The sequence below is a fragment of the Phyllobates terribilis genome, unplaced genomic scaffold, assembly GCF_046119375.1.
Source record: "Phyllobates terribilis strain yellow unplaced genomic scaffold, ASM4611937v1 Scaffold_8__6_contigs__length_399053987, whole genome shotgun sequence".
In the NCBI taxonomy this organism is placed as follows: Eukaryota; Metazoa; Chordata; class Amphibia; order Anura; family Dendrobatidae; genus Phyllobates; species Phyllobates terribilis.
The window spans coordinates 109,523,261-109,550,986 of NW_027362768.1; the positions used below are offsets into that span (position 1 = coordinate 109,523,261).

Here is a 27,726-nt window from a genome sequence, read left to right on the forward strand (position 1 = left end):
AGCAGCGGCGGCGGCGGCATGGGGGTAACCAGTGTATGCAGCGGCTGCAGTCGTATCCAGGTTCAGGAGCCCAAGTCAGGTCCAAAAGGTCCAATACTATAAAAAAGGGCAATGATACTTGGCGGCCCTGGTGGAGATTTTACATTGGGGCACAAAGCCGCTGTATACTCATTTACTCATTGTCAGCTTTTGCCGCGATCCAGTTACTTATTAAGAAGCACGTGCGTCCAAGTCACATGCAGCGAATTCCTCCAAGACAAGTAAATGAGGATCACAGCTAAAAGCCAATTGTAATAACCAATAACTCAACCTGTGATTGTAAAAATACTACAATTCCCAGCATGCCCTGAGAGCCACAGGCCCCAATTGCCATCCCGTCAGGGCACGGTCATATTACCATATTTTTTTCCAAAAGTCATACAAGTAAATTTACTGATTGGACTATCTGCATTGCTCCTAGGGCACAAAATCTCCGTACACTCAGCCTGTATGGCAGCACATAGATGCCGCGCTGCTCCATACTACAGAGCCATATACCCTCCATGGTGTGCTGTGCAGGCTGTATGCATAGGGCTCGGCCGTGCATATACATTGTACAACCCTGGAGGGCACAACAATGGCTATTGCTAGTGATGGTCACCGCATCTTTTACACATTTAATCAAAAATATATAGAGGAAATCATTGATGGGATCAGTGTTCACATTTCATCTTTTCCAGAACAGGTTACAGGAATGAAACCCTTTGCTTTCTATACCAGGTAATATTCTTTATTTCGGGATTTTTCTGCGGATCGGTCACCGTGCAGGTGATCTAGTTGGTTTTTCCAGCTCATTGGATGACACTTTACTAACCGGACTGCCATTATATTCTAAGTACTTGCGTCTTCTCAGACTTTCTGCTCAGTCACTTATGTGAAGGTGTGTCAGGCAAACACGTCAGGTCTGGTGACCTCAGTGACAATCCGCCCCAACACCTGCTGCTCACTGAATACACTTGTACTATTCAATCCAATGCAAGAGCATTCATCAGTCCCATCGTTATATATCGCATTATTACAAGCACTTTAACCCATTGATCCCCACTTATTGCACTCACCTGGCGAGGTATCCTGCCGTGGTACCAGGCATGACTGCGTAGGTCTTCGCTGCTCAGCTTCAGCTCCTCCTCCAGCTCCTTCTTCAGTTTGTCAGGTGTCCCTCCATCCATGATATATCGCTCTTTGGAGAACTGTAAGACACAACAGGTGAATGTGACTCTCCCCGTGGGCTGATATTACCTGGCCACCTCTTCAGTAGCCGCAATGCAAACAGGAACTTTCATTTTGTCACTTGTCACATGCGCTGTCACCGGTCCCAGGGATGTGGGTGTTCCTAAGCCTGCCTGCCTCCGTGATCAAAGGCCATCATGCAAGGATCGGATGCACAGAGGCTACACCTGGGCTCATCTACCTTACATTCAGATTTCCCAGCTGCCCTTTGTACCAGGTTTATGAGCCTCTGCCTATAGCCTCGTACCAGTTAACCCATAAATGACCAGACAGCAGAAAAAAGGGGATTCTATGGTTAGATAGTAAGATGACCTTTAAATAATATACTCAAAATAATAGTTGGACCCCAAGGGCAAAGATTGTAAGGATACACTTCTATACATGTGGCTAGGTTACATATAGAGCTCCTAACAGGGAATTTGTCACCAGATTTTTGCCACCTAATCTGAGCGCAGCATAAGGTAGAGACAGAGAGCTTGATTCTAGCGATGTGTCACTTACTGGGCTGCTTGCTATAGTGTTGATAAAAATCACTTTTATCCACAGGAGATTATCTCTAGTAAACCTGCTACCCTGTAGTCCAACCCTGTCACCACCATGGATTGGCAGCTTTCTGCCTATGCACAGTATACACAGAAAGCTTCCAATCCATGGTGTGATGTGGGCGGGGTTATACACAGCTCAGCATTCAGAGAACCGCAGCAGATTAAACAGGGATTTTATCAAAACTACGGCAAGCAGCCTAAAAAGTGACACATCACTGTAATCAGAGTCTCTGCATTATGCTGCTCTCGGATGGGATAGCAAAAACCTGGTGACAGATCCCCTTGAAATACATATGTAAAGAAATAACTCTCCGCCCATGGGATGACAAAGGTCCTTTGTAAGATTTAAAAATCTGGTGAGGCTATTTATCAGCAACTTTGGAACTACCCTTAAAATTATATATATTCTGGCTACTTGCAAAAACCACTATGGGCAGACTAAGCTCTTATCGCTGCAATATGTCTGTGTATATCCGTGTATATCTGTATGTCTGATATTTGGAACTTTGTATAAAAAAACTGAGCTTCAGCTGCTCTTAAGATAAATTAAGAAATTAATCAACATAGAGCTGTGGATAAAGTCGGTCACGTCAACTACTTGTAAGCAATGGCCAGGGTAAGTTGGAACTTCGGTGATGGATCGGAAGGAAATAAAAGAGAGGTATGTATAGGATTTCATGTTATAAAGTAACATTTACTGCATTTTGTTTTCTTTTTGAACCCCTAATGGTGTATTATTCAGCAAGTGTAGGTATTATCACCACCAGTATCAGAATGGTAAACCACTGGTTATTTCGTTGATTGATACAATGAGATTGGAGTTGCAGTGCAAGCAACGAATGGCGAGATTAGCTGTTGCCAGAGGTGTAACTTAAAAGGGTATTCCCATCTTGCACATTTCTGGCATATCCACAGGATATTATTTATTATTATAGGGCCATTTACTCCATGGCGCTTTACATGTGTAACGGGGTATACATAATAAAAACAAAAAAAAAACAAACAATCTTAAACAATACAAGTCAGTGACTGGTACAGGAGGAGAGAGGACTCTGCTCGCGAGGGCTCACAATCTACAGGGGATTACAGTAGGTGAGGGTAGAGCTGGTCATGCAGCGGTATGGTGGAGCGGTGGTTACTGCAGGTTGTAGGCTTGTCGGAAGAGGTGGGTCTTCAGGTTCCTTTTGAAGGTTTCCATGGTAGGAGAGAGTCTGATGTGTTGGCGTACAGAGTTCCAGAGTTGGGGGGTTGCACGGGAGAAATCTTGAATGCGATTATGGGAAGAGGGGGGTAGAGCAGGAGATCTTGTGAGGATCTGAGGTTGCGTGCAGGTAAGTACCGGGAGACTAGGTCACAGATGACTTTGTATGCCATGGTTAAGGTTTTGAACTGGAGTCTCTGGGCAATGGGATTTAAGGGATTGAGACAGAGGAGAGGCCGGCGCATAGCAGGGGGACTGGTGAATTAGTCGGGCAGCAGAGTTTAGGATAGATTCGAGGGGTGCGAGAGTGTTAGAAGGGAGGCCACAGAGCAGGAGGTTGCAGTAGTCAAGGCGGGAGATGATGAGGGCATGCACTAGTGTTTTTGCAGATTCTTGATTAAGGAATGTGCAGATCCGGGAAATAATTTTTGAGTTGGAGTCGGCAGGAAATGGAAAGGGCTTGGATATGTGGTTTGAAGGAGAGATCTGAGTAAATGGTTACCCCGAGGCAGCGAGCTTGTGGGACTGGGGAGAGTGAACAGTCACTGACTTTGATGGATATGTCTGTTGGAGAGAGTTGAGTGAGATGTGGGAAAGATGATGAATTCTGTTTTGTCCATGTTAAGTTTTAGAAATCTAGTAGAGCAGAAGGATGAACTAGCAGACAGACATTGTGGGATTCCAGTTAGTAGGGAGGAGATATCGGGTCCAGAGAGGTAGATTTGTGTGTCATCAGCATAGAGGTGATACTGAAAGCCATGAGACTGTGAGTTTTCCCAGGCCGAAGGTGTAGATGGAGAAGAGCAGGGGTCCTAGAACTGAACCTTGAGGGACACCGACATATAGGGGGCAAAGTGATGAGGTGGTGAGTGAGTGGGAGACACTGAATGTCCGGTCTGTTAGGTATGAAGAGATCCAAGATAGGGCCAAGTCTGTGATGCCAAGAGATGAGAGTCTATTAACCCTAGAACGCATGACCATAAAAATCTACACTTTCACATACCTGGGGCCTTTTAGGCCCGTGTGCAAATAAGAAATAAATGACCAACTGGAAATGACAAACAACTATATACCTGAGGAATACCTAGAGTTTCAAAATTCTAACTAAAGAAAAATTGAAGAAAATAGAAAACAATTAACAGGGCAGGCCTGCGAGGCCCCAGGTATGCGTTCTAGGGTTAAGAGGGAATGGTCCACTGTGTTGAAGGCAGATGTCAGGTCCAGGAGGAGGACAGAGTAGTGTTGCTTGGATTTGGCGGCTAGTAGGTAGTTGGTGACTTTAGTCAGGGCAGTTTCAGTGGAATGGTGCGGCCAGAAGCCAGATTGGAGGCGGTCAAAGAGAAAGCAGGAGGAGAGGTGGGAGGACAGTTCAAGATGAACGTGTCTTTCCCGAAGTTTTGAGGCATAGGGGAGAAGTGATATGGGGCGATAGCTAGACACAGAGGATGAGTCACGGAGGGCTATGTATAAACGTATAATAGATGTGTATCCCACCAATGGGACTTGCTTCTATCTTGAGAACGGTTTACAGTCACTCTCTGCTTTAAGTGAAGACGTGGTCAGGATTTCTAAACAAATAAATGGGAAGTCCAACCACCTCTCCACTGACAGTGGTGTTCGTCAACGTCTTATTTTTAAGAAAGATGTGGATCCTATTTGTGGGACTATACATTTATGCTATATCCTAATGAGATGGAAATACCCCTTTAAAGCTGGGCCGTAAAGCAAAATCTGTAACAGGACCCCCACCTACCATGACTTATTTCAAATACTGGTATCTGTAAGCAACTGGAGGGGTCTTTGGTAGCCCTTGGGCACCAGGACCAGGTATGAATGCTGTAATTACACTCCCGAGAGCTGCTCCAGCCCCAAATGTTGCTATATTTTGCTTTTCAATAAGAGTCGCTCTTATAGTAAAGGTCAATTAGCCTTAAGTTTTTATAGGAGTTATGATACAGTTAGCGTGTATCTGATGCTTGGCAATTTGCATTACTCTTGGTATACCACTGCAAAAAAAAGCACAGGAACATGCAACACTGGAAACCTCAATGCCAAAAAGCTCATACATAGGACATATTATATTCATCAGAAAACCATGTCCCTTTAAGTAGATTAACCATGATAAAAGGCTAATCAGCCACTTATGGGGAGGAGATCAGCATAATACAACCCTATAACGTGGAGAAGTCATGCTGTACAGCATGAAAAAATGTTAATTCCAGGTGACAGGCCCCATCTAATCCTCCCATTACCAATCACACAAGTACCAGTCACCATTGTGGTACGTCAAAGACACAAAAGGAGTCTTTAGAAAATGCTTAAGAATATGGAAAATGTAATGAGAGGATTGTGCAGCTTATGTTTCAATTTTACATAAGCCGGCTCTGAAACCATGAGATTTATCCCAATTAAGACACATGTCAAGAGAAAGTATAAAATGTGTTCCTCTGTGAAAAAATTCAATGTTATAGGTAAATATCATACAAGTGTGAATATTTAAAGAGGAACTGTCACCTGGTCAAAAAAGTTTCCAGTTTTTGCTTGTCTGGTTTTATTTCTGCTGTTTCCCTGATTATGCCATTTTTTATAAAATAATTTCCACCCCGCGGTTCTAGAAATATGAGCCTTTTTATGTAGTGCTACCTTTTCTGGTCTTTACGTGGGCGTGGCTCACAGGGTAATAATGCAGAGCAGCCTAAAGACACGCCCCTGAGGATCCAGTGAGCCACACCCCCTTTGTAAAGACCAGAAAAATTTGCACTAAATAAGAAAGCCCATATCTCTGGAACCATATGGTGGATTAAAAAAAAAAAAAAAAAAAAAAAAACAGAATACTCTGGAGTAGTAGAAATAAAAAAATAAAAAAAGAGCAAAAACTGGCCAATTTTGACCCAGTGACAGGTACTTTTTAAAGATTTTATTGAAGAATATGTACAACAACAACTAATAGAAATAAAACCAGCATTGCCCCTGTGTGAGTGGGTGGCTGTCCCCTTTATGAAAGCTATGGAAAATAAAAGAAGACAAATTGTCACAGATAATGTAGATCATATACAGTATAACACTGTAATAAGTCATAACATACTGCCATATACACACTACAAAGAGCTTCATTGTATCTGCTCATCCACCTGCAGAATATTACAAACCAAAATTGCTCTAGAAAACTTTGAAGACTTAAATCATTTCTCTGATTGCTGCTATCAATGGAACCAAAATAAAAATAAACTGCAGAATTTGGATTTTAATAAAGATAATTTTCTCATGTTTAAGCCATGACCAGTCCCTTTTAATCATGGTATAAATTTCCATAGGGCTGCGATTAGAATATTCCCAGTTGGGGTATGTGCTTACAGAGTATTTTTGTGGTTGTCAAAAATTACATATTTTCTAGTGGAAACCGTTTTAAGAAACACTTCTTCTTTGGGAAGTTTTTGGAGTTTTTAGTTTCCTGAAGCTTTTTTAGGGTATGTTCACTCATTTTATTTTAGTAGCTTTCAGAGTAGAAACTCTCCCAAAACCACAAGTTTTAATTGAAGTTTCAAACCATGAAAATGCAGCAACAGAAAACTTAGTATGAACACACCTTTAGAGTAAGTGCACACAATGTCTTTTAAACTAAGGTGAACCAGACAGGTTTTTCCAGCAGAAGACAATTTTTTTTTTCCTGAAGCATCTTTTGTGTTGTTTTATTGGTAATTTCAGAGCGTTTTCTTTGAGATGTTTTATATACTATCATTTTCATCCCTCCATTAAATAATGAAGAAACCACTAGCATTTTTTCAAGACTTTGTGTGCATTGTGCACATACCTGTAAAGAGTTTTTGGCTTTTCACAAAACTATATATCAATCTTCTCACCTCTTGCCTGCAGATTGGATGGCATTTTCATGGTAACAGGTTCCCTTTAAAAATGGTGACAACAGCTATAACCAGTTGGTAATGTCTGCTGATAAACTTCTTCATATAAAGTCCACACAAGTTATTATCTCCTGCTGGAATATATAACTTAGACTGGAAATTATTCTAATTTCTAGCCTTGAAAAACACAGTTTGGGAACTTTGCTGAAAAAGAACCCGATATGTTGGCACAGACTGTTCCTTCTGAAAAGAGATAAAAGCTTTTCAGATTCATCTCAGCTGACAATGAGCCATATAGTGTGATGTGCTGCCAACAGGTCCACAGCGGAACATGCCAACGTCCCCAATAATAGCCCCGTGTTCTGTACACAGTCGGGGAACATAATATATCCAGAGTACAATTCGTATGACTGCAATGTATAACTCATGTGTACACGCCAAGATATACAACAAGGCTGATAGCCTAAAGCTGCAAATTATTAACCAGATCTGCATGGATTACTGCTCATACACAGGATTACGAGAGGATCCAGAGAGCTGCACCTGCCATTCTGTAGCTTTATCTTCAATTAGCACAGTATTAGTGCATTGATTCAGGAACTGCAGTTCTGTATATGTCAACAATGAGCTTTTAGGGATCCCGATTAGATTTGCAACATCTAAGCCTCTGTTCATTCAGAATATGGATATATACATTCTGATCCCATTGCAGCAGCTTTGATTTTGCAAATGGAAAGTGGATCGGTCATCAGACTCTGCAGTCCTATGTACAAATATTGTGGGGTTTGGCTAATAGGAGTGATCATAGATTCACAGATATATATACACTGCAAACAGATGTCAATCACCACCAAGAAGGGCATGGAAAGTGCTCTTCTCATGAATATATCGGACTCAGATTATATCCAGGATGACTCCTATTAACCAAATGCTGCAATATATTTTGTGCAATTTCAATCTAACTGGAGAGTAGGTTTGCCCCCATAATATTCTGCCCCTGCATAGTACAGTCTGATGAAAATCTTCTTAAAAAAAGGATGTGCACTACTTTTGCTATTTTGATTAAATAGTCTAGCATTTTCTAAGAATACCATACATATACTCGCCTACCACTAACCTCCTAGCTTCCGGTGGGGGCAACATGTGACCACTGTGGCCAGTGATTCGCTGATGTAGTCACATGTCCAAAAAACACAAAAATAATCATAATCTTTTCCAGTTATACAAACATGTGACCAGAGCCAGCAAATCAGCCAACCAATCACTGGCCACCATAACCACTCTAGTGTGCAAATTAATGAATATTACTGTAAAGCCACCCCACACGCATACACAATGGATAGCTGTCAGCCAAACAATCATTCAACTAATCATTTCGTTGACAAGAATATATTCTGACTTCCCCACACACAGGAACTCTTGGCTGCTGTATTCATTCTATGGTACTGGAGGAGGCATCAGAACAACAAGCTCTGGGCAGCGGCTAAGTCTAGTGTGACTGAGACCTGTAATGCCATCCAGACTGGTAGTATTGGTTTATGTGCTGTGCAGCAAGAGTGATTTGCTCCATCCTGTGGCAATAGGACACTGCAACACCTTACTAAAACTACCAGCTTAATGCTGGGAGCTGCCAGTTATAGTTTATACTAGCATAGTTCATCCAGTTTTTTTTTAGCTTATTTGATCTCACACCATATTTTTGACCACTCTTCTGCTTGACAATTCTGTTCCTGTCCCCGATTTCCTGATTCGGACTTGTTACCAAACTTTCCTGCCAGCCTGCTCCATCGGCCAGCAGCTACACCAGGAATTCAACCCAAGGTCCTTGTGTAAGTGCAGATTCCTGTGCAGGGGTGAAATCCAGTGCCCTCCTGGGACTTGATAGCCCTATTTAGAGCTGCTGGTCAACCAAGCCAGAGCCTGATTATATCATTGTAGTAAATTTGACAGAATAACTAAAATAATAATTTAAATAAAATGTAGTTAATAGTCTTCTATGCTCCAGTATAGAGTTGATCTGATGTGAACCAAAATTTTTAGAACAAAATGTTGACAATATTGATGATCCATTACTGAGATTGTTACCTACAGATTCATAGAATAATGTACTAAGAAGATAGATTCCCCTCCATTTATGACATTTATGGTATAAATATAGAAAGTTTCCTTCTGAATAAATCATATTATAAATAGCCAGGCAATTTTCCAGCATCTACATGTTATTAATACACAACATGCGATGCTTTTAGACCGTGCATATACAGTGTGTCCTCCGGTGTAATAGTATTTTCCCTAAAGTCCATAGAATGAGTCTGACAATAGCTGAGAGGTCTCAGACATCCTGTGTAAGTGTAAGCTGATGCCCACTAGAGACTTGGCGTGTCGGCCCATCAGTGGATCGCTGCTCTTCCTCAGGGCTTCAAGTCCATATTACATCATGTGTACGGTCTTTTAAAGCCAAGCGACTCTTACATGTAGGAATCTGTAATCTGATTGTTAGTTACATATTGGATTATGAATTACTTAGAGATTGTGTTTGTAACACTTAGTATGCTGTGGAATAAAAATAAACAATTACTTCTAAAAAAAAAGAATTACAAAATCTATTTATATTTTATTACATTTTTGATTCATTACACATGGATTTCTTTTTTTTTTTTTTTTTTTTACATTTTTTAAGGATTTCAACATTTTTATGGTGTTATTTTTCCCAGGGCTCAGACAATGTTTGTAAAAACATTTAAAAAGAAAAGATCAAACCTTTACAGAAACCCAATATTATTTTTTTTTTTGCAAATGTCCACATTTAGGACAACCCATTTTACTATTTATATAAGTGAATGTGTGCACATATTTTCAGTTTGCCTTTAGAAACCAACAGCATCTATTAACCTGAATGAGCCTGAACTGCAATGCCTAAAAGCAGATAGACAAGACTGCTTCTTTTTTTTTTTTTTTCTAGCCAAAATGCCAAACACTTATTTATTTTTTATCTCAGAGATACCCGAAGGCCACGGCCCCACTATCAGTATTTGGTCAGTATTCGGTCAGTATTTTTTCTCAGTAGTGGGAGCCAAAACCAGGAGTGGGTGATAAATGCAGAATTGGTGACTTGTTTCTATTATACCTTTTCTCTGATTGTGCCTCACCTGGTTTTGGCTCCTACTCCTGAGAAAAAATACTGATAGTGGGGCCGTAGCCTTAAAGGAATTCTCCAATCTGATATAAAAATGCAACGATATTGAGAGAATGAGTACAAAATTTCCCTTGTGACCTGCTGTTCATTTATTAGGCAGCTGATCTGCAGATTTCCATGCTCATCATCTTTGCTCAAACCTGGCAGTAGCACTTCTCACAGTACCTGATGCACACTGTGCTTGGGTAGTCCGAGACACCCCCCTGCTATTTGATTGGCCAGCACTGTCTCGGGGGGGGGGGGGGGGGGAGTGTCTCAGACTACCTAAGCACAGTGTACGTCGGACACTGTGAGAAGCGCTGCAGTCCGGGTTGAGGAAAGATGTGAGCATGGAAATCTTCAGATCGGTAGCACAATAACTGAAAAGTTCACCAGGTACATTTTCTAATCATTCCCTTGATAATGTTACATTTTAGATCAGAGGGAAAAAAAAATTAAATGGTAGATCTGAAATAATAAAAAAAAAAAATGGTGCAACACAAACCATGGAGACTTCCCACAATGCGTATGGGCGCACTCAGATTATCGCATAAATAGGGCCAAGATCGGACCACAATCCACGGACTGGCCGGCAGCTCTCTCAACTCAAGAGTGACAGCTTCATAGAAATACATGAAGTGGTCATGCTCGGGTTGGGAGAGCCGCCGGCCAGTCCGTACATTATGGTCATCTGACTGCGCCCTAACAAGAATTCTCAATTAAGCGCAAGCTATGAATGGAGAAAGTAAAGCAAGGCATATATAAACTGACAATACTCATCATTTCTACAAATTTTAAACAGCAAAATATTGTAAATTCTTTAAACAGGTATAGTCCTCCTGGAGATTTATTCTCCTGTTTTACGTACTTTACGCAACACTGAAAGGCGGTAAAAACAACATGTACCTGTCAAAAGGGACAATAAAAGTCAAATAAGGTGGAGCTATGCTGAGGAGAACACTGCAGGAATTATTTATCGAGAGGATTTTTCTTTTAACGACTGCTGTAAAATGAAATGTGTGGCAGTAGCACAATAGGTGGTGGCCGGATGGCTCATGGAATAAAAGCTGCTCTATTGTCTGAGGCTCAGAACCTCGAAAGCACATATGACTCCAGACAAGGAAAGTTCCAGATTCTTTCTGCTGGACACTCTGAATGTTGAGAAAGTTTGAGGAATGTGTCCTGAAGGTCAAGAAATCTCAGCTGTGCCTCTCCAACTAAAACAACATTCAGGCCGGGTCTGGCCGCACACGTACCGGTCTACTGTACACTGCATGTCCGGTTGTCCTTCCGAGAACCAAAACACAGATCTGTCCAGTTGTCTACAGTATTCCACATATGAACCAGGTACTTTGTCCTGTACACCAGTACATATGAAATTCCAGTAGATGCTATAGTAATAAGTCTTTGCACCACTGTACGGGCTTTGTACATATACAAAAAGAAAAAAACAAAGAGCGCTTCACAGCGCAACACTTCATAATCAGCAATATAGTAAATTCTATGTGCGGCGCTGGTGCTCACCTCATGGAGTTGTCTAAGGGCACCTGTAGACCTCTTTCACCAAACAAAATTTAGGCGGCTGTCTGACCTCCTACCAAAAGACGCCGGGAATCAGACTTGAGGTTGCAAGGTAAAGAAATGAAGAACAGAAATAAGAAGCTCTATTTCTTTTTTTTCTTTCAGTTGTTTGGCATACAACAGATTTTGTGGATGCCTCCTTCTTCAGGTGTAAAACACCAAAGTACAAAACCCCACAAACTCTCTGAACATTTATATCCATTTAAGATTGCCACCTCAGATGAGGGCAGAGGTTGGGTGGCACATGGACCCTGGGCGTATATGCAGCAAGCAGGAAGGCACAAGGGCAGGAAGGACTGTAAAAGGCTCACCAGGAATCTCAGGAGCAGCAGGATGGATTACATGGAACCCAGCAGGGATGAATGCAAGCACAAACAAAAAGCACAGATGGTGGATCACACCTAACAGAACTAGGAGTCTCAATCCCAAGACACATATGGGCCTTAAGCAGATGATGTCATAGATCCACTCTGGGCAACTTGCAAAACCTGACATGGAGCACAACATAGGGCAGCAGACAGAGGAGAAGGGAGTGAAGACTGGGATACCCGGAACAGGTGTGCAACAGGGGGGCATGTTCTGTGGTAACTCCGCACAATGCACTTTATCATGGGCCAGGGCATGCTTGCCACATACATTATACATTTACTAGTTTTGTGTAATACAATATTATAATTGTATCTTGGTTTTTTTTTGTCATATTCTACATTTTTTTGGCCTACCAGCTATCTTGTATACATGTAATATTTAATAAAAAATATTTTATAGCTAAAACTTTTTTTCGCTTCTTTGAATACAATGATTGTGGAGCTGCTAATAGTTACTACCATATACAGTGAAGAGGCTGTTTTCAGGTTGAAACGGCCTAATCTATAATTTAATTATGCATCCAGTACATTTTATAGTTCTATAACATAGCAATGTGCCTTATAGATAGATAAATATATGTTTACATATATTAATAAACACAAAAAAAAACAATGGGTTAAAAAATAGTCTGGGTGTCGATTACCCGACGGAGAATGTTTATTTAACTGTATAGAAAAACTGATTTGGTTTTGCTGTAGTTTCTTGTACTTGGTACAAAAAGGGGAGCGGATCCCATTTTTTGAGCCAGACATTTCATCTATATAGCTTCCCTTGGCCAGGTGTCTGAAACAATCGAGCCCCGATCCTTCTCTGCCCCATCTACATTGAGGTCGCCCACTGACACAAGGTGAAGTTTTAATATTAAAGACCGTATAGGATCGTCCAGATTGGGTACACTATGTTCCCTGTACAATAAGGATATATATATTTTTTTTAACTTAAGAACCCCTTTAAAAGGAATTTGTGCGTGGGAACAGTTTTACAAGTTACGTGACGGAAGCTCTGTGTATAGCCGTGATAAGTGTACAGCATTATATTTCACAGACAGATGACTTAATGTGGTTTTCCTGTTTTTTGGGTTTTTTTTATACTGTCTATAAGATAATATACAAAGTTATAAGGTCGGTGCTGACCCATTCTTCATTCCCATAGCACGATACTGAGATGACAAGAATGGCTGGTTATGACAGCTACTTTCCGGTACGTGACATTTACAACTTTCCCGTCTAACGTGCCTTTTATATGTGGTTCTCCACCAAAGTCCAGCACTTTCCACTTAAGCTTAATGACAGGAGACCACTTTGCTCCACAAACGTCACGGACAATAATCGTCTAGTACACATCAGGACTTGATCTCGTTTGTCGGCTGTCCTACAACGTCCTTCAGCTGGTCTTAAGAACTTTAAATCTGTATCGTGTCTATAATTCAGGAGGGCATTCCACTATGGTGGATACTAGGAACTTTTTACTGCATTCTTCCAGTTGTTGACCTCTGGAGTTTAAGGGCAAAAGACATGGGAAATGCATGAATGGTATGTTCAGCTGGATACAAAGAGCAGATCAAAACACTGTAGATCTTAATTAAAGCCTTGATAAGAGTGGGAGATGACTGTCAGGTCGCTGGAGCTTGGTAATCACTAGAATGTAATAACTCCTTCTGCATTCCTAAAAACTCAACTGCTCGTTCTTGTAAAATTCGTCTACCGAAAGTCGTGAGAAGACTCCACCCTTGGACCTCTCTGGCCGTCATTTAAATTGCTAATTCTTTCTCCAATATGTAATAGATGCAGCAAAAAAAAAAAATAGATCTGACCATGGATATAAATACTCAGCAGAAATGTGAAGAATCAAGTCCGCTGGATATAGCAATGCATCTGGTAGTGGGAGAACATGAACAAGAAGATGGATCCTAATGTAGCTTCACCTTCGGTGAACCGACCAAAGTATGTTTGGCAATGCCTTAGAGTTAAAATTCACAGCCAATATAATAAATAGCACTTCTGCTAACAGTATAGTAAGGAATTGCTATTTAATTGTGGTTGTCCGATTTAGAAAAGAGATTTAAATAACCCATTACGGAATTTTGAGTTAATAACGAGGACATTCCATTTTAGCTGCTCACAAAATAGCCATTGTGGAGGAATAAGTATACTCCTGCATTACATGGATGGTCTACTGATATTAAATTGAACTATGCAAAGTTTAAAGGGAATCTGTCAGTAGGGTTTTGCTACCCCATTGCATTAGAGAGCAGTATGCTATAGGGGCAGAGATCCTTATTCCAGTGATGTAACACTTACTTTACTACAGTTGTGATAAAATCATAGTTTTCTCTGCTGCAGATCTAGCTGTTCTCTGAATGCTGAGCTCTGTATAACCCTGCCCAAACCACTGATTGTCTGCCTTTTGTGTATACTGTGCATAGGCAGAAAGCAGCCAATCAATGGTGGGGGGCATGATTGGACTAAGTAGTCCTCTAGCGATAATCTCCTGCTGACAAAACAGTGGTTTTATGAAAACTACAGAAAAGACCCTAGTAAGTGACACATTGCAGAAATCAGAGTCCTTGACCTACGTCATGCTGCTCTCAGATTAGGTAGCAAAAACCTGGTGACAGATTCCCTTTAATTTTCCCTGCAGTGGAATAGAGAATTTACTGCCAGGTTCCTCCACAGCTGATCACTGCAAGACCCTGTGAACAGCATATGATCAAGGGACATGTTTTTTTTGTAAAAAGACTAAGGGTTTGTGCACACGACGTCTTTTTCAGGCGGATTCTGCCTAGATCCCACCTGAAGAAGAGCGGCAAAACTAAAACAAAAAATTAACACAATGCACAACAATGTCAAAACGACCTTGCTGTGCACATGTTCAGTCTTTTGTTACTTATTTGAACCGCTTCTAAAAGACATAATATGTTCATTTTTTGGTCAGTTTTCACTGGCTAATTAAAGCTTAAACAATAGAAAAATTACGCTGGTGGTGGAGCCGCCACAGAAATGACAGCAAAGCCGCATCAGGAAAAATACCGCTGGCCTAGGAAAACCTTGGTGTTCTGCTGACAATCTTAAAGATAGAAGAATGTAATTGAGGTGGCGCTCGGCTGGGACGGCAGAACGTGGTAGTTGTTTAATCAACTTCACTTTGAAGGTGGGAGATGGCACCAGGAAAGAACGCGCTCAGGGATTGAGCGGGTTAATGTTAGATAGAGGAATCGACAAGAGGTGGCGGTGGGCTACCCAGGACAAATATACAGTGCAATGTTCAGCCAATATTATTACCTTTACTGAAGTCCACAAATCGGTTTTCGACTCTGGACAGGAGCCTTCTTCAGGTCATACCACCTGACGAAGGCTCTTGTCCGGATCCGAAAACTACTTTGTGATCTGTCAATTTGTGGACTTCAATAAAGGTAATAGTATTCACTGAATGTTGCACTGTATATTTTTCCTGGGCAGCCCACCGCCACCTCACGGATTTCGACATCTTAAAGATGTTGCGTGCACATACCCAAAAGATATATCTCAACACTTCTTGCATTCACCAAAGGTCGAATAGCAAGACACTAAAGTAATGCTTCTTCCACACTCACAGTATGATGACCCTACTGTACCCCTCTCCCTCAATCCCCCCAACAAAGAATGATGACCCCATCACAGTATGATTCTCCAACTGTAATCCCCATAGTCCTCCATACAGCGTAATGGGCCCCACAAAGCCCTCCATACAGCGTAATGGGCCCCACACAGCCCTCCATACAGCGTAAGGGGCCCCACACAGCCCTCCATACAGCGTAAGGGGCCCCACACAGCCCTCCATACAGCGTAAGGGGCCCCACACAGCCCTCCATACAGCGTAAGGGGCCCCACACAGCGTAAGGGGCCCCATACAGCCCTCCATACAGCGTAATGGGCCCCATACAGCCCTCCATACAGCGTAATGGGCTCCATACAGCCCTCCATACAGCGTAATGGGCTCCATACAGCCCTCCATACAGCGTAATGGGCCCCACACGATGATCCATACTGTGTAATGGGCCCCACATGATGATCCATACTGTGTAATGGGCCCCATTTAGTGCCCCATACTGTATAATGGCCCCACACGGTGCTCCATACTCTATAATGGCCCCACATGGTGCTCCACACTACAGTCATGGCCAAAAGTATTGAGAATGAGACAAATAGTAATTTTTCCAAAGTTTACTGCTTCATTTTTTGTAATGGCAATTTGCATATACTCCTGAATGTCAAAGAGTGATCAGCTTAACAGCAATTACTGTACTTGCAAAGTCAATATTTGCCCAGAAAATGAACTTTAACCCCCAAAACACATTTCAACATCATTGCAGTCCTGCCTTAAAAAGAGCAGCTAACATCGTTTTAGTGATTGATCCATTAACACAGGTGTGGGTGTTGATGAGGACAGGGCTGGCGATCAATCAGTCATGATTAAGTAAGAATGACCTCACTGGACACTTTAAAAGGAGGCTGGTTCTTGGTATCATTGTTTCTCTTCAGTTAACCATGGTTATCTCTAAAGAAACACGTGCAGCCATCATTGCACTGCACAAAAATGGCCTAACAGGGAAGAGTATTGCAGCTACAAAGATTGCACCTCAGTCAACAATCTATCGCATCATCAAGAACTTCAAGGAGAGAGCTTCCATTGTTGTCAAAAAGGCTCCAGGGCGCCCAAGAAAGACCAGCAAGCGCCAGGACCGTATCTTAAAACTGTTTCAGCTGCGGGATCGGACTACCAGCAGTGCCGAGCTTGCTCAGGAATGGCAGCAGGCTGGTGTGAGTGCTTCTGCACGCACTGTGAGGCGGAGACTCTTTGAGCAAGGGCTGGTTTCAAGGAGGGCAGCAAAGAAGCCACTTCTCTCCAGAAAAAACATCAGGGACCGACTGATATTCTGCAAAAGGTACAGGGAGTGGACTGCTGAGGACTGGGGCATAGTCATTTTCTCTGATGAATCCCCTTTTCGATTGTTTGGGACATCTGGAAAACAGCTTATTCGGAGAAGAAGAGGTCAGCGCTACCACCAGTCTTGTCTCATGCCAACTGTAAAGCATCCTGAAACCATTCATGTGTGGGGTTGCTTCTCAGCCAAGGGAATCGGCTCACTCACAGTCTTGCCTAAAAACACAGCCATGAATAAAGAATGGTACCAGAATGTCCTCCAAGAGCAACTTCTCCCAACCGTCCAAGAGCAGTTTGGCGCCCAACAATGCCTTTTCCAGCATAATGGAGCACCTTGCCATAAAGCAAAGGTGATAACTAAATGGCTCATGGAACAAAACATAGAGATTTTGGGTCCATGGCCTGGAAACTCCCCAGATCTTAATCCCATTGAGAACTTGTGGTCAATCATCAAGAGACGGGTGGACAAACAAAAACCAACAAATTCTGGCAAAATGCAAGCATTGATTATGCAAGAATGGACTGCTATCAGTCAGGATTTGGTCCAAAAGTTGATTGAGAGCATGCCAGGGAGAATTACAGAGGTCTTGAAGAAGAAGGGGCAACACTGCAAATATTGACTTGCTGCATTAACTCATTCTAACTGTCAATATAACCTATTGGTACTCATAATATGATTGCAATTATATTTCTGTATGTGATATAAACATCAGACAAACACTAATAAAAACCAGAGGCCAGCAGATCATGTGAAAATATAATTTTGGTGTCATTCTCAAAACTTTTGGCCATGACTGTATATAATGGCCCCACATGATGCTCCATATTGTATAATGGCCCCACATAGTACTCCATACAGTATTATGGGCACCACATTAAAAAAAAACCTCCTCACCTCTGCCTGTTCAAACGCTGATCTGGTCTCTTCATATATCACAGTCCTACTTGTGGACACGCGTGCCATCTCCTCAGCACTAGCACTGCCACCCTCACCCTCCTCAGTACGCACACAGACTGATGGGAGGGCAAGCGGTTTGATGGGACGGCAAGCGTGCAGAGAGGAGAGTGGCCGCGGAACTAGTGATGAGGGGGGTGGCGAGCAGGCTGAGGAGAGTGGTGGCGGCGCTAATGCTGAGGGGATGGCGCACATATTTCTGCATATATAATTTTTTATGCTATCACATGAGACTGTGCATTCATCTCTTGAGAAAATGCATGTATAAAAACAACAATAATCAGGGTGCGCTTTATTTAATATCCGTTGAAAAAAAAGAATACCATGGACACCAGCAACAAATAATGATGTCCTAATATAGGGTGATCCTTAAGTCATGCATGTGTGGATTGCTACCAACCAGAAGCTATTATTATTGTACAAGAGGCCGGAGCTCTTCTATTTTACATCTACATTCTTGCCGGAGGTTATTTTTCCCATGGCATGCACCAGTAATTATAGTGTATGTAATACAGATGCTACAGGGACGTATCATCATTAAAGATATGTGCATACAGAGATTTTTTTACTTGGATTTTTTTTTAAGGAGGATCCACTTTAAAATCCAAGTAAAAAATGTCAATGTCAACATACTCTAAGAAGAAGCATGGTAAAAAGAAGTGTTTTTTATTCGGCAGGGCTTCAATATTTAACATGGTGTATTTTACTTGTTTGGAATAAGAACAGTCCGTATAGTCATCATCTGGGACAACGATGAGAAAAGTGATAAAGTGCCATCCCAGGCTCCGTGTATAGTCAACCAGAAACACAGTGACATATACCGTATACTGGATGATACTTTTTAGCTCAGTAGCTCACAGGCCCACTGGAAGCTTTATACAAATTTAGCATATATATTGCATTTCCTAATATATACACTTAATGCACCCAAAAAGTAAGATGTAACCATAGCCGTAGGTAATAAAACAAGTCTTTTCGCTGTACTGTCCATTGTATCTGACCTCGTACACAGTGCAGCCATTATAATACTGCAGATAAGTGACATGTAATCAGCTACACAAGAAGATGCTATGAATAGAAATGTACGATTCAACAGAGGGGAAAAAAGAGAATGGAAACAGTCTCAGCTTTTCTGGCAGGAGGAATATTTGGGGTTTTTTTTTCCCAGGCTGCGCACGCTCATAAATACTATGCTACTCTCTCTGGGGAAAAGATGAATTAGTTTATATGGAAAGGACTATGGGAATCTCAGGACTGTATCAGAAAGGATACGTTTAGAATCAGAAATACAAATAAATCAGAGAATTTACTAATGTCTGGCCTGTCAAATGCCTCTGATATGAGCTGACATGGCAAATTCTTACTCCTAGCCGTCTCTGTTGCACCATAAATCCTCTGTATGATTTTTCCCTTAAAAAAAAAAAAAAAAAAAAAAAAAGCTGAGTTGCTCTTTAAGAGAACCTGTCAGCACGAATTTGTAATGTGAAGTAAAAATATGGCTGTAATGGCGCTCTAATACTGATTAAATTGATGCCTTTGGTGAAGAAATCCACTTTGTTGTTCATCTTTAACCCCTTTACCCCCGAGGGTGGTTTGCACGTTAATGACCGGGCCAATTTTTACAATTCTGACCACTGTCACTTTATGAGGTAATTACTCTGGAACGCTTCAAGGGATCCCCCTGATTCTGAGACTGTTTTTTTTCATGACATATTGTACTTCATGATTGTGGTAAAATTTATTCGATATCACTTGCGTTTATTTGTGAAAAAAAAAACGGAAATTTGGCGAAAATTTTGCAATTTTCAAAATTTGAATTTTCATGCCCTTAAATCAGGGAGATATGTCACACAAAATAGTTAATAAATAACCCACATGTCTACTTTACATCAGCACAATTTTGGAACCCAAATTTTTTTTGTTAGGGAGCTATAAGGGTTAAAAGTTGACGTCATTTTGAGGGGTCTTTATGACCAGAAAATACCCAAAAGTAACACCATTCTAAAAACTGCACCCCTCAAGGTGCTCAAAACCACATTCAGGAACTTTATTAACCCTTCAGGTGCTTCACAGGAATTCTTGGAATGTGGAAGAAAAAAATTTACATTTAACTTTTTTCACAAAAATGTTACTTTAGACCCATTTTTTTTTCATCTTCGCAGGGGTAACAGGAAAAAATGGACCCCAAAATGTGTTGTGCAATTTCCCCTGAGCACGCAGATACCCTATACGTGGGGAAAAACCACTATTTGGGCGCACGACAGGGTTGGAAAGGGAAGGAGCGCCATTTGACTTTTTGATTGTAAAATTTGCTTGAATAATTAGCGGACGCCATGTTGCGTTTGGAGAGCCCCTGATGTGCCTAAACAGTGGAAACCCCCCACAAGTGACACCATTTTGCAAACTACACTCCTCAAGGATTTTATCAAGGGGTATAGTGAACATTTTGAACCCAGAGGTACGACACAGAATTTGATAACATTAGGTCATCATATTGAATAAGTTGTCACTAGTCTTGAGCGCAAGTGCTCGCTACTTGAGTTTGCATTAGGTACTCAGGTATGTACCATGTATCGAGTGACATGCTCGAGTCCCTGCCCTGCATGTTTCATGGTTATTAGACACCCCAAAAAAAAAATGCGGGGATCGCTTGTACATGGCAGGCAATCCCCACGAGGTTTTTTTGGCCACGAAGCATATGGGGCAGAGACTCGAGCATGTCGCTCGAGCACCCACGATACTCAGTGCATACCCGAGCACCCGATGCAAACTCAAGTAGCGAGCACTTGCGCTCAACACTAGTCGCCATATCGTCATCTTTTTTTTATAACTTTTGAAAAAAATCCCAACCCTAATACAACCCTAATCCTAGCCCAACCCTAATCCTAGCCCAACCCCAACCCCTAGCTCAACGTTTATTTTTTACGCCGTTCCTCATGCGGTATAAGTGATTGACGACTTTATTCTTCGGGTCGGCGCGATTACAGCGATACCAGAATCATATCGGGTTTTTATGATCGACAGCTGTCACACACTAAAAGACGCATGTTTTCTAAAATCTAGTTTTTGCATCGCTTTATTCTGAGAGCTATAACTTTTTTATTTTTCGGATGATGGAGCTGTATGGCAGCTTGTTTTTTTGCGGGACAAGATGACGTTTTCAGCGGTACCATTTTTATTTATATTCATCTTTTTGATCGCGTGTTATTCCATTTTTTGTTTGGCGGTATGATGATAAAAAACGAAGTAAAAAACAATGCTTTATTTACTTTTTTTACTGTGTTCACTAAAGGGGTTAACTAGTGGAACAGTTTTATAGGTCAGGTTGTTCTGGATGAGGAGGTGCCAAATATGTGTACTTTTATTGTTTTTTTTTTTCAGAATAATATTTATTGATGAGTACATTATATTTTTATTTTTGGTGGATTATTTTTTTTATATTTTTACGATTTTTTTTTCTTCATTTTTTTAACACTTTTTGGACTTTAATACTTTGTCCCACTATGGGACTTTCACTTTTTACATACACCATCCCTGTGCTATACAGGCTGTCAGCGCTGCAGATGCAGAAGATACTTTGGTCATGTACTGGGCATGACCAAAGTATCTTCCTGCTGTCTGGTGACCCGGATGTTGTCATGACGACATTGGGTCATCATGGCAACATCCGGGAAGCCGCGGCAGACAGCGCTGGAGGTCGGGAGAGGAGGTGTGTATTGCTATCACCTCACCTTGCCCCCGCAATGCTGCAATCGACTTTGATCGCAGCATTGCGGGAGTTAATGTGCCGGGAGCGGTGTGGGACCACTCCCTGCACATAGCACCGGGTGTCAGCTGTGACAATCAAAAGGGCGTACTAATACGTACCTCTTAAAGCCCAGGGCGCAGGTACGTATTAGTATGCCTTAGGCTGTAAAGGGGTTAATCACCATTTGAAGATTTCTGCTAATTGATGTCTTCTCTAATTAGGGTCATTCAATTTACCCTTCTTCTCCATCTGGCCCAGACCGCCATGATGACTTCGCCTGGTGGTCAAACCGCTGCAAAAATGACAGCAAACCGCCGGAGAAGCAGTTGTGATCAGAGTGTGATCCGATTCTGTCGGATGACAAGAACTTGAAGAAAAGAGTCTCCATCTTCTCCATTCTGTCAGTTCGTGGAAATTGGACTGAACTCATATGACATCCGAGCGCAGTCCGATGTTTTACACGCACTCATTGACTTGCATGCCCGAGTGCAATCGGAATGTTAGATCAAACTTGGTCATGCTGCAATTTTTTTTTCCTGGGACGGACTTTGTCCAAGGACAGACAAAAAATAAATGATTGGACATGCACAGCCCCATAGCATAACATTGGTCCGGGTGTGATTCGATAATTCAGTCATGTGCGCAAGCCATTAAAGAAACTTATCTTGTATAGCCTGGAGGTAAGAAAGGAAAGTAAGGACCAAACCCATTAAATTAGTAAAAGTTCAAATAAGGCTCAGGAGGGAAGGGGTTTTAATATAAAAACAAAACAGGAGGACACAATCAGCAATTAGTTTGGGAGAAGATCAGAAGCAGTGTCAGATATATGAATAGATTTATATTTTTTAAAGAGTAGTAGATGCTTGGAACAGACTTCCAGCAGAGGTGGTTGGACGATAAGCAACTTTTCACATGTCAGGAATAAACGTATATTTATCATAATATAAAAAAGACAGGATGGAAATGTGCACTATGTAGCCCATGTGGTCCTTTTCTGCCATCAATCTTCTATGCTTTATCAGATAATTACTTTTGGAGATTGGTTGCAGGGACTGAATTATCTGTACATCGATCTGCCAACTAAAAGGCAGCAAGCAGAATCTTCTATCAGTGCCGATCATCATCACAAGCAGCACCACCGGGTCCAAGCAGCATCTAAGGCAGTGTTCCCCAACTCTGGTCCTCAAGAGCCACCAACAGGTCATGTTTTCAGGATTTCTTTATTATTGCACATGTGATAGAATTATTCCCTGTGCAGGTGATGGAATTATTACCTGTGTAATACTAAGGAAATTCTGAAAACATGATCTGTTGGTGGGTCTTGAGGACCAGAGTTGGGAAACACTGATCTAGACACTAAAGACAATCTTCAAGCCTCCAGCAAATTCCCACAACTATTAACTCCAGTAAAACACAAAATTAAAAAAACATTTTTTTTTTTTTTAAATAAAGTCATTGAAGAGTTAAACTTGTAATAAATCAGTCGAACAGATGCAGCTAAAGTAGTAGATAAAGCGGATGATCTAAAAATAAATGCATTTTATGAGATGTGATAATGTCAGTATCGTTCCCTCTGACAAATATTAAAAATTTGCTAAATACACTAAACTGTTGAAATTGACACTTACCTTAACCCCAATGACTGATTTCTGCTGGTAGAAGCAGCACAATGCTGCTGTGACGCTCTCAAAGACATTGCAAAAACAGTCCTTGGACATTTTCGGATCTTCTCAATCACTCTTGAGAAGACTAAAGTGTGAGATCCCTCTTCAGTGTTACTGCCTCCGAAGTGTGGGCTTCCTCCAGGATCCTACATCTTAGTCCTACATGACATTTGTCTTGGTTTATTTGCTCAGATGGAGCAGTGTCTATGAACTGAGTGATTTCTGGCATGCGAGTCCTCAGCCTGCCATGTATAGAGTGCTCCAATCCTCATGTGATTCCTCTTACTCACCAATGAAATCCTAACCATCTGAGAAACCCTCACAGCTGAGCTCCCTGGGGTTTTCAGAGCTCTACACAAACCATTAAAGATTCTCATATTCTCCATTGCATACCTGATGCACCATGCCTGTATCACAACTCTCATCATCATCATCTGTAATTCTCCATCCAGGAGTCACAGTGCCAGTAAGGGCATGCACGAGCTAAAATGATCCATGACCCAGAGCCCAGTTAGGTTATTAAAGGGACAAAAGCTCAATATGAAAAAAATGGAAACAAACAAAAAAAACACTTCTACTGATCAATTTGTCCCTGATCAGGGTTTATCAGCATTACACGGGCACTGGAGATGTACCGCATCTTGTTTGCTTTTAATTACGGGCAATGCAGACTACTAGGATTAAAGCAACTAACGTGATCCTGTTATAATTTGCAGTTTTGGGTAAAATCTTCAACGTTTAATTAGCTGGGTATATCACAAACAGTATCCCCGAGTCTCATCCGAGTGCTAGGCACACCATAAAACGAGCCACGAGACTCTGTATACTGTAAGATGTAGTGGAAATGAGAAAGAATAGCAAACAAAGAATCCCTGTACATCTCCCAAGTAATGGAGGGGAAAAGCTTGAAAAGTCCAATTTACAGGCACAAAAGGGGAAATTTATTAACTAAAATGCGCCAGAATTATATCAATATGCTACAGTATATGTATGAAAATATTTCAACCAGAACCTGGAGAAATCAATGGAGCTGGCAGGGGTCAGGAACTGTAGTCCAAAATTATTCCCATAACTGAGGGCTTTGCCTCTTGGCTTCATCTTATGCTCCAGACAAAGCAAAGGCGAAACCCTGGGTTAGGGGAAATATTTGCTTTGAAACAGTGACATCTGTTTCGGAGGTGAGATTGGTTTCTAGTCTTCCTACTCATCGAGTTCTCTCCTTTTTAATCCACACTGACAGTGCGCTCTCTTGCTGATTAGTCACTTCTCATTAGAGCCGGCGATAGAACGCACTGTCACTGCGCATTGAAAAGGAATATAGCACAGTGAGCAGATAGCTCATACTGAGCATGTGTTGGAATTGACAACAGACACATGATCAGTAGAGAAGGGGCTATCCCAGCCTCTGAAATGGAAGTCACGGATGACGATTCATTTCAGGGTGGGGAAGCAGCTGCGGCAGTCAGTAACCACAGCGTCTTCCCCCTTATGACGTATAGTTTGAGTATCCCAGGATGCACTGGTGATTAGAGTAGAAAGGGAACAGTAGGGGCTTTTTAATCAAAGTATATTAGGAAAATTATTAAATTATCACATTATTTGGATAGACATTTAGAATTAAATTCATCTTCAGTTTCAGATCATCCCTTTGGAAGGTAATCTGTCAGCCAGCTTTTGCTTTTTAATCTGAGATCAAAATGATATAGGGGTAGAAAGCCTGATTCCAGTGATGTGTCACTTATTAGGCTGTGTTGTAGTTTCAATACAATCAGTGTTTTATCAGCAGGAGGTTATGACTATAGGACTAGGTCTCATGTACAAGTCAGTCCAGTTTATCTTTGTATTCCCGCCCCCCACCACTGATTTGCAGCTTGCTGACAATGCACAATGTACACAGGAAGCTGCCAATTAGTGGTGTGGGCAAGGTTATACACAGCTCAATATTCTGAGCACTGGTACTTCTACAGCTGAGAAAACAGGGATTCTATCAAAACTGAAAAAAGTAGTCCAGCAAGTGATACATCAGGGTCTATGTCCCTATATGATGCTGCTTTCAGATTACATTGTAAAAACCTGCTGACATATTCCCTTTAATGAGCCAGAATTTTGACCATGTGCTACATTTACTAAAGAGATTTTCCGGGATTTTTTTTTTTTTTTTTTTTAAGTCAATCAGCTTGCGCTGAGTCAAAATACAAACTCACCTGCAACTCATCCTCCCTTGCTCCAGCGCTTCTCTGATGCTGCACTGTGACCACTGCAGCCAATCAAATAGCCGGACTTCATGTGGTCTTTGTAATGCTGCTGGTATGATCATACAATGGATCCAGTAATAAGTTGCAGTTTTCGATATAAACACAACTCCCATCGTGAGTGTTTGCATAGTGCTAGTTTTTTGCCTCAACCTAAGTACTTTCATGTGTTTAGTTTAATGGGGATTTGTCATAAAGGAGTAATTTCTGGTCGGGGCTGGGAACACTATAGCCGGCATCACTGTTGTTGGTTCATGTGTTAATCACTGCTGTTTACATGAAATTCCTAAAGACAGAAGTTTCCATGCATCATTCTGGCAGCGGGCAGGCTGCTGAAGTACTGTTGTGCTAGGTTTCCCAGGCTAATGATATCCTTAGAAATAGCATTCATGAAAACAAAGTCCCATGACACTTAATTTTCAACCACATAAATTCCCCCAATGACTGTGATTATGACTTTTCTCATTTCTAATCAGTAAACATTACATTCTCTCATAATAAATGGCTGTACACAAGAGAGCTGGAATGGTGAGAGAGTGGCTGATTAGCGGGCGATAAGGAGCCGCTGCCAGGCATGAGGAATACTTTATATAGGATCTGGAGAGACTGTATACCACATTACATAGTAACGTAGGTTGAATAAAGACCTAGGTCCATCTAGTTCAACCTTTCTCCCCCAATTGTACTCCCTACACTAACTTACTAACTTACTGGGACTAGGCCTCACAAATGTATTATTACCATTTTACTATACATTACTATACTAACAGAATACTGGATAAAGATTTACAACTTTTTTTATGTGCAGCGATGGTGCAAAGTGGAGCAGGGTGGTGCACTCGTCTCTTGCGTCCTGTCACGTTACATGAAAGTGGAGGTCCTGGCTGGATGTGTGGGCTGTGAGGGCACTACGCCAATGCAGGCAGCTTGTAACCAATGTTTCTGGTTGGCCAGGACCAGATGTTGGGACTGTTCAATGAGGGAGACCACCATTCAAAGAAACTTTTTACTGAACTAGCTTCAAGCTCTCTGACACTCTGGAGCTCCCATCCCGGGACTTTCTACTCATCTCACATACTCAGTCCTGCCTAGGCCCATTACCTTCAAGAGTTACAAACTCTGGGCCTTTCTGCCAGGTGTCCTCTCCCAGGACCAGTCTACGATCGATCACTCTGTCTCTTAGTCACGTCTCCTCCAGATCTCGCTATCCCTTTCCTTCGGTCTCCTCTTACTTTAGGGTCAACCCAGAATGCAGCACTGCTCACAAAGGACCTTAAGTCCTCTTTCCATGCACTCTAGCCCCTGACAAGAAATTGTCACTTTCCCTTCAACCTATCCCCTCCCATTCTGTGCTAGTTCCAAACATCAACTATCACTATCCCCACTGTCAAACTACACACACTATCAATATTACTAACACCTTTAACGCACATCACAGTTTACATTATACATCACATTTCACATTACACCACATAACATTTAAACTTGTTTCTTAAAGGGGGAACGTGGGCTGCACGTTCATCTCCTTATATTGGTGCGGTAATATATCAAGTACAACCTGGCATACCTCAATAGTTATATATCAAGTACAACCTGGCATACCTCAATAGCTACGATCATCATGCATCATGTGGAAGAATACCATAACTACTACCAGGGGCGTACTGCCCATGGCAACAGATCAAGAGCCCACTATGGGGCCCGTGAGCAGCACCGCCCTCCCCATCACCTTTTCCAACAGACCAGTGTTTTCCAAACTCAAGTCCTCACGATCCCTAAAGGTCATATTTTCAGGATTTCCATAGTGTTGCACAGGTGATGCCTGGATGATTCTTCCATCACCTGTGCAATACTAAGGAAATCCTGAAAACATGACATGTTGGGGGCCACGAGGACTGGAGTTTGGGAATCACTGCAACAGACATTTAAATTTCAACAAATACTGTTGAATATAATGGTGGAATTGGGATCCCTCAGCTCAGTGTGCTACCATTCAGCCTGTGTGTCTGAGATCTGAGTCTCAGGCACATTGAAATCACTAGATCGTGCCTGCTGCATGGAGCCTTAGTCCACATATTGCACAGATAAGAGCAGTGTGAACATCATATCGTGTGGGAGGGGACTGTGGGATAATAATGCTCTTTGGAGGGCTATGAGGGTCATCATACTGTGTGTGAGTATGTA

At 41.7% G+C, this 27,726-nt stretch overlaps 1 protein-coding gene across 2 annotated transcripts in view; it reads right to left on the minus strand.

Moving 5' to 3' along the window:
• BCAR3 (BCAR3 adaptor protein, NSP family member) overlaps positions 1 to 27,726 on the minus strand; it is a 112,799-nt gene that overhangs the window by 13,470 nt on the left and 71,603 nt on the right. The window contains exons 1-2 of one of the 2 annotated variants that reach the window (XM_073643219.1): positions 23,255 to 23,563; positions 1,098 to 1,229 (exon numbers count right to left, since the gene is read on the minus strand). In XM_073643219.1, the coding sequence (XP_073499320.1) occupies positions 1,098 to 1,229; positions 23,255 to 23,344 (222 nt within the window). In that variant the 5' untranslated portion in view covers positions 23,345 to 23,563. Of the gene's footprint in view, positions 1 to 1,097; positions 1,230 to 23,254; positions 23,564 to 27,726 lie in introns of those variants that run through there. The other variant, XM_073643218.1, reaches the window with a different exon arrangement.